General features: G+C 49.5%; 1 protein-coding gene across 3 annotated transcripts in view; it reads right to left on the reverse strand.

The window, feature by feature from the left end:
• RHBDF1 (rhomboid 5 homolog 1) overlaps positions 1-14,555 on the reverse strand; it is a 42,857-nt gene that overhangs the window by 5,771 nt on the left and 22,531 nt on the right. For 2 of the 3 annotated variants that reach the window (XM_069107512.1, XM_069107498.1), the window contains exons 2-11: positions 11,720-11,895; positions 11,305-11,435; positions 8,078-8,291; positions 5,075-5,281; positions 4,625-4,747; positions 4,181-4,341; positions 2,673-2,930; positions 1,569-1,680; positions 562-636; positions 141-302 (exon numbers count right to left, since the gene is read on the reverse strand). In XM_069107512.1, coding sequence (XP_068963613.1) covers positions 141-302; positions 562-636; positions 1,569-1,680; positions 2,673-2,930; positions 4,181-4,341; positions 4,625-4,747; positions 5,075-5,281; positions 8,078-8,291; positions 11,305-11,435; positions 11,720-11,869 — 1,593 coding nt within the window. In that variant the 5' untranslated portion in view covers positions 11,870-11,895. Of the gene's footprint in view, positions 1-140; positions 303-561; positions 637-1,568; positions 1,681-2,672; positions 2,931-4,180; positions 4,342-4,624; positions 4,748-5,074; positions 5,282-8,077; positions 8,292-11,304; positions 11,436-11,719; positions 11,896-12,559; positions 12,851-14,555 lie in introns of those variants that run through there. The other variant, XM_069107505.1, reaches the window with a different exon arrangement.

Genomic DNA, 14,555 nt, shown 5'->3' on the forward strand with positions numbered 1-14,555 from the left:
GGGTGGAATAGAGTGAGGCCTTCCCAAGACCCTTCCCTTTCTGTCCCCTCATCCGTACAATGAAGGGATGTGGGATGAAGTGATCTCCGAGGTCCCTGTTGACAGGGTCACTAGTATTGGGGCAGGAGGCAGGGACTCACAGAGCACTCCTCCTCAGAAGTCTGCACGCAACCCGATCGGTCATTCCGAACACAGCAGGCTGAGTGCTTCTCTCGCTCCCGAGTGGCCTGAATGAAGTTGTGCACCTGCTGGTCCTGCCGCATGCATGGGGAGAACTTGGCTCCGAGGTGGATGAGTGCCTCCTGAGGGAGGGTGAGTCAGAGGTAAGGTGGGGAAAATCACAGGTCGGGGATGGAGAGACAGCCCCCACCTGGCCCCCCTGAGCCCTCGCTGAGGCCGGAGGGACCTTAGATCAAATAGTCCTAATCCCTCATTTCACATCACAGGAAACTGAGGCCTGGTGAAGGGCCCTGTCTAGAGGGTAACAGCGGAGGCAGGGCCTCCAGCCCTTGTCTGATTCCCAATCAAGTGCCCTGCCACACTGCGCCCCAAAAAACTTACTGAACTTGGCCCGATCCAGAAGTTCTCCTGCTGCACATATTTAACATTCTCATAAACCCCTCTGTTCCTCAGGACCTGTTGGGAAAGTGGGGAGGATGAGGGACTAAATTGAGATTGGGCGGGGCACCCCAGGAAACAGCCACAGGAAGATGGAGCTTGGAAAGGAAGGATCTCGGAGAGACCAGTCAATCAGGGGGGCAGAACAAGGGGCCATGAGATCATTCAGAGAACCATGATCTAGGGCTTGGAGGGACCTTAGAGGTAATTAGATGGCTCAGTGAAGAGAGCACTGGGCCTGGAGTCAGGAAGACCTGAGTTCAAATCTGGCCTCAGACACGCACTAGCAGTATAACCCTGGTAAGTCACTTAACCTCTGTTTGCCTTAATCCACTGGAGAAGGAAATGGAAAACCACTCCAGTATCTTTACCAAGAAAACCCCATATGAAAAGCTGGATACAACAGCTAGAGGACCCTTAGAGATCACCTGAACTTAGCCCCTATTGTTTTACAGTTTATAAGAGAACCAGGGATCAGGGAGATAAGTGCCAAGGTCACATATAGTATGTGCTAGGGAACAGGAGATTTGAACCTGGGTTCTCCGATTCTTAATCCGGTGGCTTTGCCTCTGTATGCCCTGGACAGTGTGGGGAAAGGATTTCAGGATTATCCAATCTTCCCTCTTTGGGACATTCTCCATTCCCAGCCCAACCCAGCAGAGTCACAGTCTTTTGCCAAGGGAATAAAGACCAACAGTGGAGTTGGAGGCACAAGGGTCAAAAGCTTTGATAGAGAAACTGAAGCCCCAGGAGAGAAGGGGCTGGTCCAAGGTGGTATCCAAAGAGCAGACACAGCACTAAACAGAAAGAAGCATTTTATCCCAACTCCCACCTTGCCCTGGGATGGCATATGAGACCAAAGGTGGGAGCCAGGGGAACCAGGAGAGCGACGCTTAAGGGGATGAGCGGAATCCTGTTGAAAGTCATGCCCCAGCCCCCTGGGTCCTCACCGAGTCTACTGTCTCATGCTGAGAGAAGCCAACAGGAGCAATGCCATAGATACACACGGCCAAGATGGTGATGAGGGAGTGGACAAAGGTCAGCCAGTAGGTAAAGAAGGGCCTGGAGGAGGAACATGGGGGTTCAGCATTGGGCCAGGTCAACACCTGTCTCACAGCCCCAAAGATACAATGACCCAGCTACAATACACAGAGAAGCTTTACTTTCCAAAACAGACCTGCTCCCCCATACTTTTTCCAAAATAGACCTGTTCCCTCACACACCCCCCAAAAACCTGGGGAGATCCAATCTTACTATGAATCATGATAAAAATGGGAGCACAGAGCAGAGGACAAAATTCAAGTCTCAACTCTGATGTTACCAACTTCCCATGTGACCATCTCTTTCCCTTTCTGGGTCCTCAGTTTCCTCAACTGCAAAATGAAGGGGTTCCTAGCATTTAGAGCTAGAAAGGACTTCATCTTCACTTTACAGGTACAGAAAGTGAATCTCAGAGAGGGAGAGTGCATTACCCAAGATCCTGCAGGCAGCAAAGTCAGGATTTGAACCCAGGTCCTTTGACTCCAAACCCAAAGTTCTGTGAAATCAGCCTGCCTACTCACTGATCTCCTTAAAGTCCCCTATAGCTCTCAGATTTAGGAGTCTATGATCGAACTCTGTGGTGAAGCTTTCTGAAATATGATATAATGGACAGAGTAATGGACCTGGCATCAGGCACACTGGGGTTCAAATCATATCTCTGTCACTACCTGTGTGATCACAAGCAAATCACTTTCCCTCTCTGGGTCTCAGTTTCCTTATCTGTAAAATGGGGATAAGTAGTACCCAGATAGTACCCACACCTCAATAGGTTAGTATGAGGTTGAAGTAAGATACTGCATATAAAGCATTTTTCAAATCTTAAGGCACTATATATATAAAGATCAGTTATTATTATTATTAATGGAAGCCTCAGTACCAGATTCATAGCATGGGTGTGCTTAGAGGACTCAGCCTCCCAATCACCCTGTCCCCTTCACCCCTCAGTGTCCACTACCTTCCTGGTCACTCCAACCCCCAGATCTGTGCCCCCATGCCCTTTGGCCACTCCCCACCTGTGGTCATCCATGTCCTCAATCTGCCGCTTAACGTAGCTGTCTATGCGCTTCCGATAGGTGCGATTGGTAAGCCGACCCACCATGCCCAGTCCATAGGGCCTCTTCTCTTTGGCAAACAGCTTCCTGACTGGCACGGCAATGCGCTGACCCCGCCGTGGCCCTGCCACACTAACCACCTCCTGCCGCAGCCGCACCTTGGGCTGGGGAGCTATGGCTGCCCCCTCCTTCTGCTTCCGCCACCCCCGCTCCAGAGGTCTGAAACAGACAAGAACCAGGCTCAGGTGTGGGGACCCAGCTAGCCAGGCCCATCCCCTGATGCCCAGAGGTTCAAGCACCTTCCACTTCCCCACCTCCAAGAGTACATACAAATGGCATATAACTTTTATTATACATAACTGGTAATTCTTACTGTTAAATGAGTTATATATAATATACTTATAAATTATATATAATATACAATTGTTAAATAAGTTCCCTGGAAAGCTCATCTAGGAATATGACTGATTCAGGGGGAAATCTCAATCAGTCAATAAACTTTTATTAAGCACGTACTGGACAGCTAGATGGCATAGTAGATAGAAGGCTGGGGCTGGAGTCAGGAAGACTCATCTTCCTGAGTTTAATTCCAGTCTCAGACACTTACTGGCTGTGTGACTCCGGGCAAGTCACTTAACCCTGTTTGCCTCAGTTCTTCTTCTGTAAAATGAGCTAGAGAAGGAAATGGCAAACTATTCCAGTATCTCTACCAAGAAAACCCCAAACAGGGTCATGAAGGGTTGGACACAACTGAAAAAACAAGTGAACAAAAGCACCCACTATGTGCCAGGCACTGTGAGGGGAGAGGGCACAGATGACTCCTATAGTATTTCAAAGCTAAAAGGCCCTTAGAGGTCATCTGGTATAAAAAGCAATCTCTTCTAACATGGTTATTCTGCCTCCACCGGAATATTTCTAGTGCTAGAAAATTCACTACCTCTACCCCTTCTCTCCTGGAAATCCACTTCATTTTTGGATAGCTCTTTTCATTCCTTTACCAAGCAAAAATATGCCTTCATCTATTTAATAAGAGGAGAAAGACAATGAGGTTGGAGATGGGAAGTGATTTGCTGGAGGTCACACAGTCAAGAGAGAGTGCAAGGGCTTGAACCTGGGGCTCCTGACTCCCAATCTAGGATTCTTTTTACTATCCCCTGCAGGGTTCTCCATCAGAGAATAAGTGGCTCAGGGTCTTCAAAGATTCGGTGGGGTGGGGGCGGCTAGGTGGCGGAGTGAATAGAGCACCGGCCCTGGAGTCAGGAGGACCTGAGTTCAAATCCGGCCTCAGACACTTAACACAAAAACTAGCCGTGTGACTTTGGGCAAGTCACTTAACCCCAACTGCTCTCCAAAAAGAAAAAAAAAAGATTTGGGGGGGGAGATGAGCCCCACTAAGATTCCCCTTCACCCCAAACTCAGGGGCACCTGCCCCCAAGAGACCTGTCCACCCCAGCAAGGGAGCAGCTCACAGCATCAAATGGCTTCTTTCCAGCTCACTCTTGTCCAGGGCGCCCCCTGTAAGGTCGGCCTGCTCTGGCGGCTTCTCTTCCCACTCTTTGAGCGCAGCTTCTGAAGGCGATTCAAACACCTCGTCTGGGTAGGTGGACAGCTCCTCGTGGAGGACTCCTTCCTGAGCAAACGGGGTTGTGGGGAGGACGCTCATCACAGGAGCAGCGAGGGAGGGGCTGCAGGGAAACAGGCCTCTCGTGGGGCAGAACCCCCAGTGGGGGACCAAGGAGACGATGGCAGGGGACAAAGCTATGATGCAGCAGGAGAAGGGGCCCTGTAGGTGAACCGGAGGTGAAGGAGAGGCCAGGAGAAGGACAGACTCTTGGAAAGATGGGACAGGACAGACAGAGGGAAGCCATGCTCAAGGCCCCTGCATTTGGGGGCAAAGGTGGTTTTTCATTTACCCGAGCAAAGAAGGACGTATCCAGTTCATCAGGAAAGTCCACAGTATCTTCCTCTAGGAAACTGGCAGGTGTAAAGCTTCGTCTCTGGGCCCTGCGCAAGGTGCTTTCCCTCACAGATCGGCCCTGTGAGGAGGGGAGGGAAGGAGGTGAAGTTCTGTGGGCCTAGGGAACAGCCCCAAAGGGACCCCTCATATCTTCTCAAGAGCTTTCACACATGACAGCCATGTACACGCACACATAGACATTAGCACTTGCCTATATACATACATGCACATTTTAATGCATGGGTGTTCATGCATCTCCCTACATGTGTATGCAGTGCAGTCCTAAGACATCTCCCTACATATGTACACACACACACACACACACACACACACAGAGTACCCACATGACCTGCCCCAAGGATGGACACATCTATAAGCTCCCCAGTGGGGTCTGAGCCCTGCTCACCTTCACCAAAGCCGCTGCTGCCCGGAAACTCATCTTGGCGACAGATTCCCTCTTCCGCCTCCTCGGCAAGCGATTGAAGCCAGAGCGGGAGCTAGTGAAGGAGCAAAGGGAGGTGGCCCCAGGTGTGATAGGTGTGTGAGGAATGCTGTAGCCATCCGTGTCATCTGCCACGCGGAACGCCCGGCCTCGGGCCAGCGGGTCGATGATCTGCAACCGGAGACAGGGCCTGGTTGGGATGGGGGAAGGGGCCAGGGAGAAGGTGTAGGGAACTATCCCATTATTAGGGCCACACATATGTACTCTTCTGTCCTTGACCCTGGGGACACAGAAGAAGTTAACTCACTGTCTTCACGCAGCCTCCAAGGCCTTGTTAGAGGACAGACACCTTCAAGCTCCCCCAAAGTGGAAGTGTTTGTGAGGAATGAGGTGAGACTATGTCTGCAGGGGAAGCTGGAGAGGACCTCAAAGGTCATTTTGTCCAGCCTCCTGCCCAAAAATAAACCCCCTCTACAACAACATTGACAAGTAGCCTTCCACCCTCTGCTAAAAGACCTGTAACAAAAGGACACACAAAACGTTCTACTTTCAGATAACTGTTAGGAAGTTATTTTGTTATATTGAACCCAAATCTCCCTCCTCCTTCAAATTCCAGCCCTGCCTGTCTAGCCTCTTACTGGGTGTCCCCTACCCGGCCTGAGGCAGCTTGTTCCACTTTAGGGCAACACGATCAGACTACCATTACCACAGTAATTCTTAGATTAAACACATATTTGTTGGCATTCTGTTATTTAAGTATTTACTCTAGTTTTACCTATGGATATCCAACCTCACCCGCCATAGGGAGTTCTGACAGGGGAGGAACTACGCCTCTCACCCCCTCTCTCTCCTCCTCTCTCTCCCTCCCCATGTCCATGGCCACGCTCTGCACACACAGGGAACTCTCTCTTGCTACTGTGGCGACTGACGGACCAACTTCAGGGAGGAACAGGTTGGGCCAGATTACAGCTCCAGCCAAGACATCCTAACTCATTCTGGGAGTCATGAATATGGACATCAGTCCCTCACTCCTGTTAAAGCAGTGTATGTATGTATATAGGTATGTGTGTATGCATGTGTGAAGTGTGTGTATGCATGTGCTTATAAGCAGTGTCATATAAATGTGTGTGCACACATGTGCGTGCATGTGCATATAGGCATGCGTGCACACACCTATGTGTGCATGAAAACCTAAGGGATAGGTTACTCATTACTCATGAGCGCCAGCATCACCGTCTTGGCCCCTCATCTGCTGAGGGGCTACACAACAATCGTGTTTTGTAACCTAACTACTTTTCAGACAATTAAAATTCTAAATTCCAAAGCATAGTCTAATCGTTGACTGTTATTATGTGATCTGTGTGTAATATTGCTATGCATTCACTCATTAATGCATGGCAGTCAGAAATCGCATGTAGGAAAGTTCAGCCTTGGATTTCCCCACTTTCTCAGTCTCTTCCTGGAGCCTTGGGGGCAGGACTTGGTAAGAGCAAGACAGTTGGAGAAGCTGGCTTTCAAAATGAAGCAGGGGATTTAAAGCCCTCAAGGTCCCACAGAAACATCATCCAGGCTAAGCAGAAGGTAAGTAAGCTGCTGGAGGGCAAGGTTCCCTTTTCTCCTTGTAGCCTCTACACTTAGCAGCCCAGTCAGCAGCAGAATTTAATGAGAGCGGACTGAATTGAACTGAATCCTCTTATTTTACAGAGGTAGAAGAAACCAAATCTCAGAGAGGTTATGCAACTGGTCAAATGTCACAAAGCTAACAGAACAAGGGGCAGCTGGGTGGCTTGATGGATAGGGCACTAGGCCTGGTGTCAGGAAGACATGAGTTCAAATCCAGCCTCAGACACTTATTAGCTCTGTGACCTTGGGCAAATCACTTAACCCTGTTTGCCTCAGTTTCCTTATCTATAAAATGAGTTGGAGAAGAAACCACTCCAGTATCTTTGCTAAGAAAACCCCATGGACAGGATGGTCCATGGGGGCAAAGAGTTGGATACAATTCAATAATAACAAAACAGAGTTAGGATCTGAACCCAAGCCTTGCCAACTCCAAAATCAACAAACTTGCTCTCTACTATATAATCCTGACTTGGAGGCAGCTGGGTGGGATGATCAGAGGATAGTACACCAGCCATGAAGTCAAGAAAACCTAAGTTCAGGGGCAGCTAGGTGGCACAGTGAACAGAGCATCAGCCCTGTAGTCAGGGGGACCTGAGTTCAAATCCAGCCACAGACACTTGATACTTAACTAGCTCTGTGATCTTGGACAAGTCACTTAACCCCAATTGCCTTGCCTTCTCTTTCCAAAAAGAAAAGAAAATCTAAATTCAAATCCAGCCCCCAGACACTTACTGGCTGTGTAACCTCAGGCAAGTCACTTAAACCTGTTTGCCTCAACAAAATGCCCAGAGTCATTATGAGGATCAAATGAGATAACATTTGTAAAGATTTTAGCACAGCCCTGACACACAGTATGCACTAATAAATGCTTGTAACCTTTCTTTTGACAGCAAGAAGCTTTGTATACTGTTAAAAATTTGCCTTGGATCAAAGCCAGTTGGGACATACTGGCTGATATAGGGGAAATTCCCACCCTGGGTGAAAGGTTACAGTATTTCTGGTTTATATACCATTTTTCTGATTACAAAATGCTTTAAGTATATTACCCAATTTTTATCTTCACTAATATCCCTGAAAATGAAACAGGAAATGCTAGAATCAGGAACTGAATGACCCCAGATCCAATACTCTCCACTGCTCCCCAAAGTCTTACCATCTCCACTTTGTGGAGAAGGAAGTTCAGGCTCAGACAGGCCCTCGCACGAGGGTGACCTGGTCCTGGTCACCCCTTGTTCCCATCGTTACTCACAGCATCCAGCAGATGGGATGATCTCTAAGACCTCCCTCCCACATCAGACCCCATAAGGCTCCGTGGCCCTGCTGGCCCTGCTCCCAGGCTCTCACCTTCTGCATGCCCAGCTGGCAGGGCCCTACATAGAGCGGGGGTGGAGTCTCTGTGCTAGTGAGAGAGATGTTGTCCTGGCTTGGGAGATCCATCTCCCGGATCACTTGGGGCTTCAGCTTCCCATACCGCTGGCTGCAATGACGGATGCTCTTCCGCTGCCATTTCTGGTTGGTGTCACTGTCCTTGCTCACCCCAAACCAGTCGGCTGTGCCCCTGGGGGATGGGCGAGAGGGGAAGTAAGCCTTAGATGGGAAGAGAAGAAAGGGACACCCCATCCCACCCATCCAGAAACCAGGGGCTTCAATTGCTGTGTCCCATCCCGATGCATGGGGGGTCCACTCTGCTCTCCTCTCCTCCCCCAGCCCCCTGGTTTTATACTGGATGTGTCCCACATACCTCCCTCCCTTGGTGCTCGGTGTCTCCCCTATACAGAGCCCACATCTCATGTCTCCCTCCCTCTGCCTGCACCCCGATGTTTCCCTCTGGTTTCCCATCCCAACCCCAACCCTTGACCCCATTCTTCCTATTTTCTTGATTGTATCTTTCTGTACACCAAGTAAGAATCACCTGGTGTTCCTTCTCCCAGCCTAGGCAAGTCCTAGTCCCTCAACAGTCCTAACATGCCCCCTCCACCATTGCCTAGGATATGGGGAGGAACCATGAGTTTTTCAATCCTTCACCTTTCACCTCCACTTAGTCCTGGTCAGGGGGAGGGAAAAGACACTACAATGAAGCTGGACAGCCTTGTAGGCAGACACCAAGTGGTAGACCTCATAGCGCCCTGACCCAACTGCATGCCTTTGGACAAACTGCCACATGTTCCCAAAGTCTTTCCCCCACCTACCCACAGTGAGTGCACTGGGATTAGCCATCACTCAGGGCAGAATACTAATCCTTGCCATTTGTACAGCAAGTTTTAAAATTTTCTTGACATCCTTTGTTCAATTTGATCCTTACCACAGTCCTGAAGTAGGGTGGTCAAAGATAATCAATACCCATTTGACAGAAAGGAAATGGTAACTTGGAGAGGTTAAGGAGATTGCCCAGGTTCACACCAAGAGTTACAGAAAGAGCCAGGATCAAAACCCAGGTCCCCTGACACTCAGGGCAGGGAGGTCACTTTCTACTATGCATCTGCATATTTTGTGGGAGCCCTGCCACAGACAGAGCTCAAATGGGCCAAATCTCCAGGCAAGAGCAGTCCTACTTAACACAGAACCTGAAGATACGTACAAAGCCTTCAAAATGAAAATCAGTGGCAAGAAAAGAACAGGGCAGAGGATAAGGGACTTTGGTGCATTCAGATATTCATTGGGCAATATGCAAATGGTAGGAAAACAGCATGCAAAGCAGTGGCCATCCCTGGGCTCCCACAGCCCTGCTTGAAGGGAAAAGCCTGGTCAGCATTCCCAAGGTCTGCCTCCATATGCCCAGCAGGTTACACTGGCTCCTACAAAAAATCTGCATACCACACACATACATACACGTACATACACACGTGCAAGGGCCCGAGATAGCACAAAGTGAGATGCAAAGATCAAACACACACACACATGCGCCCGCTTGCCCTCCCGCCAGATACCTGAGCAGGGAGCGAGAGAGCCACTGGCGCTTTCGCAGGGGCCGGCGGGAGGCCTGCTGGCCGAGGATGGGCAGGGTGTGGATTCGTTCAAAGTGAACCTGTCGGCTGCTGCTCAGGAGGGGTGGGAAGGAGGAAGGAGGAGAAAGATGAGGAAGGGAACCATGCAGGTGAAAGAGAAACAGAGAAGAAGGCGGGAAGAGGGAGAGGAAGAGAAGAGAAGAGTGAACTGGAGGAGAAACAAAAGACCCAGAGCTGGAAAAGGTGGGGGAGGAAAAGTGAGAGGTTGCGAGCTGGGCAGGGAAAGATTACATCAGGAGACACAAGAGGCCCAGAGAGCTGTTAGCAGAAGGTGGGGAAGGACAGGAGAGGAGCAGCATATGGGACAGACAGAAAAAGCTGGCAGAAGGGAGAGAAGGAAAGAAAGGCAGGGAACAGAAATGGCTGGGGTTCTAGAGACACAGAGGGAAGAGGGGAGCAGACAGCCCTAAGAATAAGGTAGAAAGAGCCCAAGTGATGTCCCTAAGCAGAACCGTGTCCCTGTGTTTCCCAGTCCCTGCTCCTCATGTCTACGTAGCAGCCTATGATAGGGGGGAACCCCTGAATGGCCTCCTGGGAATCTGGGTCTCTAAGCTTTGGAGCCAACTGCAGCCAGTGAGGACGCTTTTCAAGACTGATTGGCTACAAATTACAAAACCCCCCAAGATCCAGATTCATTCAAGAACAGACCAAGACAGTAAACTAGGAATTGCTGCCAAGTGGGAATAGTAGGGTCGGAAAGGTTGGCTTCATTTCACTATCTTCTAGGGCAGGAGTTCTCAACTTTTTGTGTGTGTAAATAATCCTTTTGACAATCTGGGGGAGACCCCTTCTAAAAATGATGTTTGTTTTGAATAATGTTTTTAAAGGCACAAATGAAAATATAGAGGATTACAAAGGAAACCAATTATATTGAAACAGTTATCAAAATATTAAATAGTTCAAGTTTAAGAACTCTGCTCTAGGCTTGGCTGCTGTGGGAAGCAGGCACCAAGTTCCCACCCTCCTAGAAGCCTGACATACCCTGAAAACCCCTCCCACTTCCCAAGGCGCAGATATAGAAAGGTCCTGCCCCTGGGCCCCTTGTTTCTCATTATACACATTCCCTTTCCCCCATGGGAGGCTAGTGGACTCCCACTGTCTGCCTCTCCCAGGGATGGGACCTCCTTGCCTGCCAGTAGATGCCCTCTTCCCAGTACTCTATCCCCTTCCCCCTATCCTAATTCTCCCACAAACTTTTTTCTAATTTCTGGCCACTGCCCATCCTCACTCCACCCTACCCAGACTTTCTGAATCCAAATGTAGTGCAGAGGGCCCATGACCAGGTCCCAGCCAGGATTCCAAGGAGACTAGAAGTTGTTAGGAAGTTTCCTATTCCTGGAATAGACCAGAGAGGTAACTTCCCTTCTCTGGAATGGGAAGGTCCCTTTCCAGCTCAGATGATCTCTGCCTCAGCAGAAAAACCAGGATTAGAACCCAGTCCTAGGACTCCAAATTCAGTTCTTTCCAAAACACCATGCAGCCTTTCTTGTCAGCAAGGCTGACCGACCTTGTCAACAGAAATCCAAGCTGCAGTTCTCAGGGGCCCTGGGAACAAGAAACCGTTACCTGCGGATGGTCTGGGTGATGGATGTCTGTCTTTGCAAGGCTGGGCGCCGGGTCGGCTCATGGGGGGATGGCACTCGGGCACTCTCAGCTGGCATGCTGATGCTCCGAAGAAAGGCTTGGCGCTTCAGAGGCTATTGGAGGTGGGAAAGTAAGGAGTTTGGAGGAAGTTGCCACTGCACCACCACCCGACTGCTCCTAGGCCATTTCTAGGCCTCCTTTTACTGGTGATTCTTGGAAAGCTCAAGGGAGCCAAGATGAGACAAACCACCCCCTTGGATGCCCACAGCAAGGCTGTGTGGTCCCCTGTTGGTCTCTAGAACTTAGAGGGGTTTGGTGTAGCTGGTCACCAGGTTTCTTCTAGGGAAAGAGCAGACTCCTCTGTCCATGGCTGAAAGGGTCCCCATAGAGGTCTTACCGGCACAAAGATGGGCTCCTCCGCTGCTGAGGCTGGGGCCAGGGCTGGGGCTGAAGGAGGGGCCGGGGTCGAAGCTGGGATGTCCAGTTTGAGCCATGGTGGCTTCTTCCGCTGTAAGCTGCTGGAGCTGTCCCTCCGAGCCTCAGTCATTGTCCCAGCTCAGGCGGCAGGCGGGCCTAGGCACAGGGAGAGGTAATGGGGACAGAAGCCTGGCCCTAGGGCTTTCCATAGAGAGACGATAATATGATGCACACAGAGGGACAGACCCCTTCACTCTCCACTTGGTCCTCCTGATGGACTCCCAAGAACAAGATCCCACAACAACCAATATGAGCGAGGTCACAAAAATGGGCTAGGAAAACAGAAGACATAAAAGGAACCTCTCCATCCTCCCTGGGCCCCAGGGCCATTTCAACTTAACTACATATTCCCTACAAGCCACCAGAGGGAGCCAAATCCTAAGGAATTTGGCAGGAGTCAGTGACCAGAAACAGGACAAAGAGGGTCTCTCCGGGACCAAAGATTCCCAAAGCTGGTTCCCTGTGGCTATGGACAGAGTATAGACCGTACACCACCTAGGGGGGATATACTCAGACCCTCTTAAGCCTACTGGTCTTGCCTCCGACGCTGGGCAGCCCGGAATACCAGACTCGACATATCTAAGGAGCCTTAGAATGGAAACCATAGAATGTCAAACCTGGAAAGACCTTGGGATACAGAAAGCTAGAACATCCTTAGAGCAAAGAACACAGAATGGGAGAGCTGGAAGGAAGGGACCTGAGAGAGCATCGTCTCCATCCCTTTGTTTACATTGGGGGAAACTGAGGGGCAGTAATTTACCTCAGACAGTGGCAGAAACGGGGCCAGACCCAAGTCTCTGGATGCCTGTCTTGGTTGTCCCACTGCATACGCCTTACTACCTTAGTAAGTAAGCACAGACTCATTCCGCGGACACTTGGCTGTCCAGCTTCTGGCAGTGTTGAAGCACCCCTGTGGCGTGAGACCTCTGGCTGAATCCCCCCAGCCAAGCTCCTCACATACCACCACCCCCTTTCTCTCCCCGGCTTTTCCCCCACAAATACATACTCCTAAGCCCAGAGCAAGGGTCCCTCCCTGTCTATTAGCTGTGGAAACTCAGCCAGGGCAAGATGGTTTCATAGCCTTGGAAGGAAAGAGGTCAGAAGCATGAAGAGCTGAGCTCATGAGACAAAGAACCCTTTGACAATCCATGCAAGGAGGATACTAAGCAGGGGGAGAGAGGAGATTGAAAGATGAATGTGGGGGATGCTCAGCTCATCCATGGTTCATAACCCCACTGCGGAAGGAGCCAAAAAACGATAGAAGCTTAGAGCAGGAAGGGACCACCAAAACCATCTACATCTAGCCCCATCCCTTATTTTTACAGGAGAGAACTGAGTTCCAAAGAGGGTAAAATACCTCATCCATGGTCCCACCGCTGGAATGTAGGAGAGCCAAGAACTAGAACCCAGGTCTCCTATTTCCAGCCAAGGCCTCATCCTACTGTGCCACAATACCCCTGCTTCTCTGAGAGTCCTGTCCCTGCCCTCAACAAAGTCAACAATATTTTAGGACTATCAGACAGCAGCTAGAAGCCCATTGTATCCAGGCCTAGAGAACACAGACAGCCTAAAGTCCAATGGCATTTAGAGCAGGAAGCCAGCAGCTTGGGAATACTGAAGAATCACTGCAATCCAGGTTGCCTGAGCTCCTAAAAGTACCCAACAGGGGGCACAGTCCGTGGTTATTAAGAGGTTCTCTAAAGGTTTACATAAATAAATCCCTGAATGACCAATCTTAAACAGGCTAGTAAGATCCATATTCTTCAGAACCCAGCTCAGATTCTATCATCCTGAGAAGTCTATTAACGCCTCCCTTTCTAGCACTGAGGTGGTTGGTGTGAGTTCAAATTCCACCTCTGACACTACACATGTGACCACAGGCAAGGCCTCAGTTTCCTAAGCTGTAAAATGAGGAAAATACTTATAGTGTCCACTTTATTAAACTGTTGTGAGCATCAGATGAGATATGTGATGTTTTGCAAATATTAAAGTGGTACATAACTGCCCATTATTACTAATACTTTATCCCCAAATAATCATCTCCTGCAAACTCATCTTGATTCTTGAATATCTACAAAATGACCAGGCTGAATCTCCCAGTTCTGATGGGGCCAGATCTCACACTAGATCCTCAACAACTTTAAAAGAGTTGAGAACTCTAATCAATTCAAGGACCAACCACAGTTCCAGAACACCGAAGCTGAAACCTGCTAGTCAGCTCCTTACAGGGAGGTGAGAGACTTCAGCCTGACCTGGCCAAAGCGGGGAATTGTCTTGCCTGACTTTGCATATTTGTTACCAGGTTTTTGTTTTTTTCTTTTTCAATAGTGGGGGAGGGTAAGGTGAGAGGGAAAGGTATATTTTAATTAACTGAAAAAATTAAGTTGAAAACATTTTTATTTGTTCACTGATATTGAGAGCATACCCCAAACTTCTCTGGGAAATCTGCAACCTCGCCTTAAACCATCTCAGTGCTCTCTAGTCAGAACAAGAGGGAAACATCAAGAAATGTAACCCAAAGAAGAGTTCAGCTATCAGAAGAGATGAGTGACGAACCATCCTCCACCTCTCTTCTCCTGAAATCTCATCCCAGGTCACCCAAAAGCCAGGAGGCAGGAAGCAGACAGACGACAGACAGACAGACAGATTCCCAGGCAGCTCTCAGACACAGGTTTGTGAACACCTTATGGGGTAATCAAGCAAGGATTACCTTTAATTAATTCCTCATAGTGGCCCATATGGTTTAAGGTTAGGGA

Source organism: Petaurus breviceps, unplaced genomic scaffold (genome assembly GCF_028583685.1).
Source record: "Petaurus breviceps papuanus isolate PSGF00001 unplaced genomic scaffold, PetGlider_PUasm1.0 138, whole genome shotgun sequence".
Taxonomy (NCBI): Eukaryota; Metazoa; Chordata; class Mammalia; order Diprotodontia; family Petauridae; genus Petaurus; species Petaurus breviceps.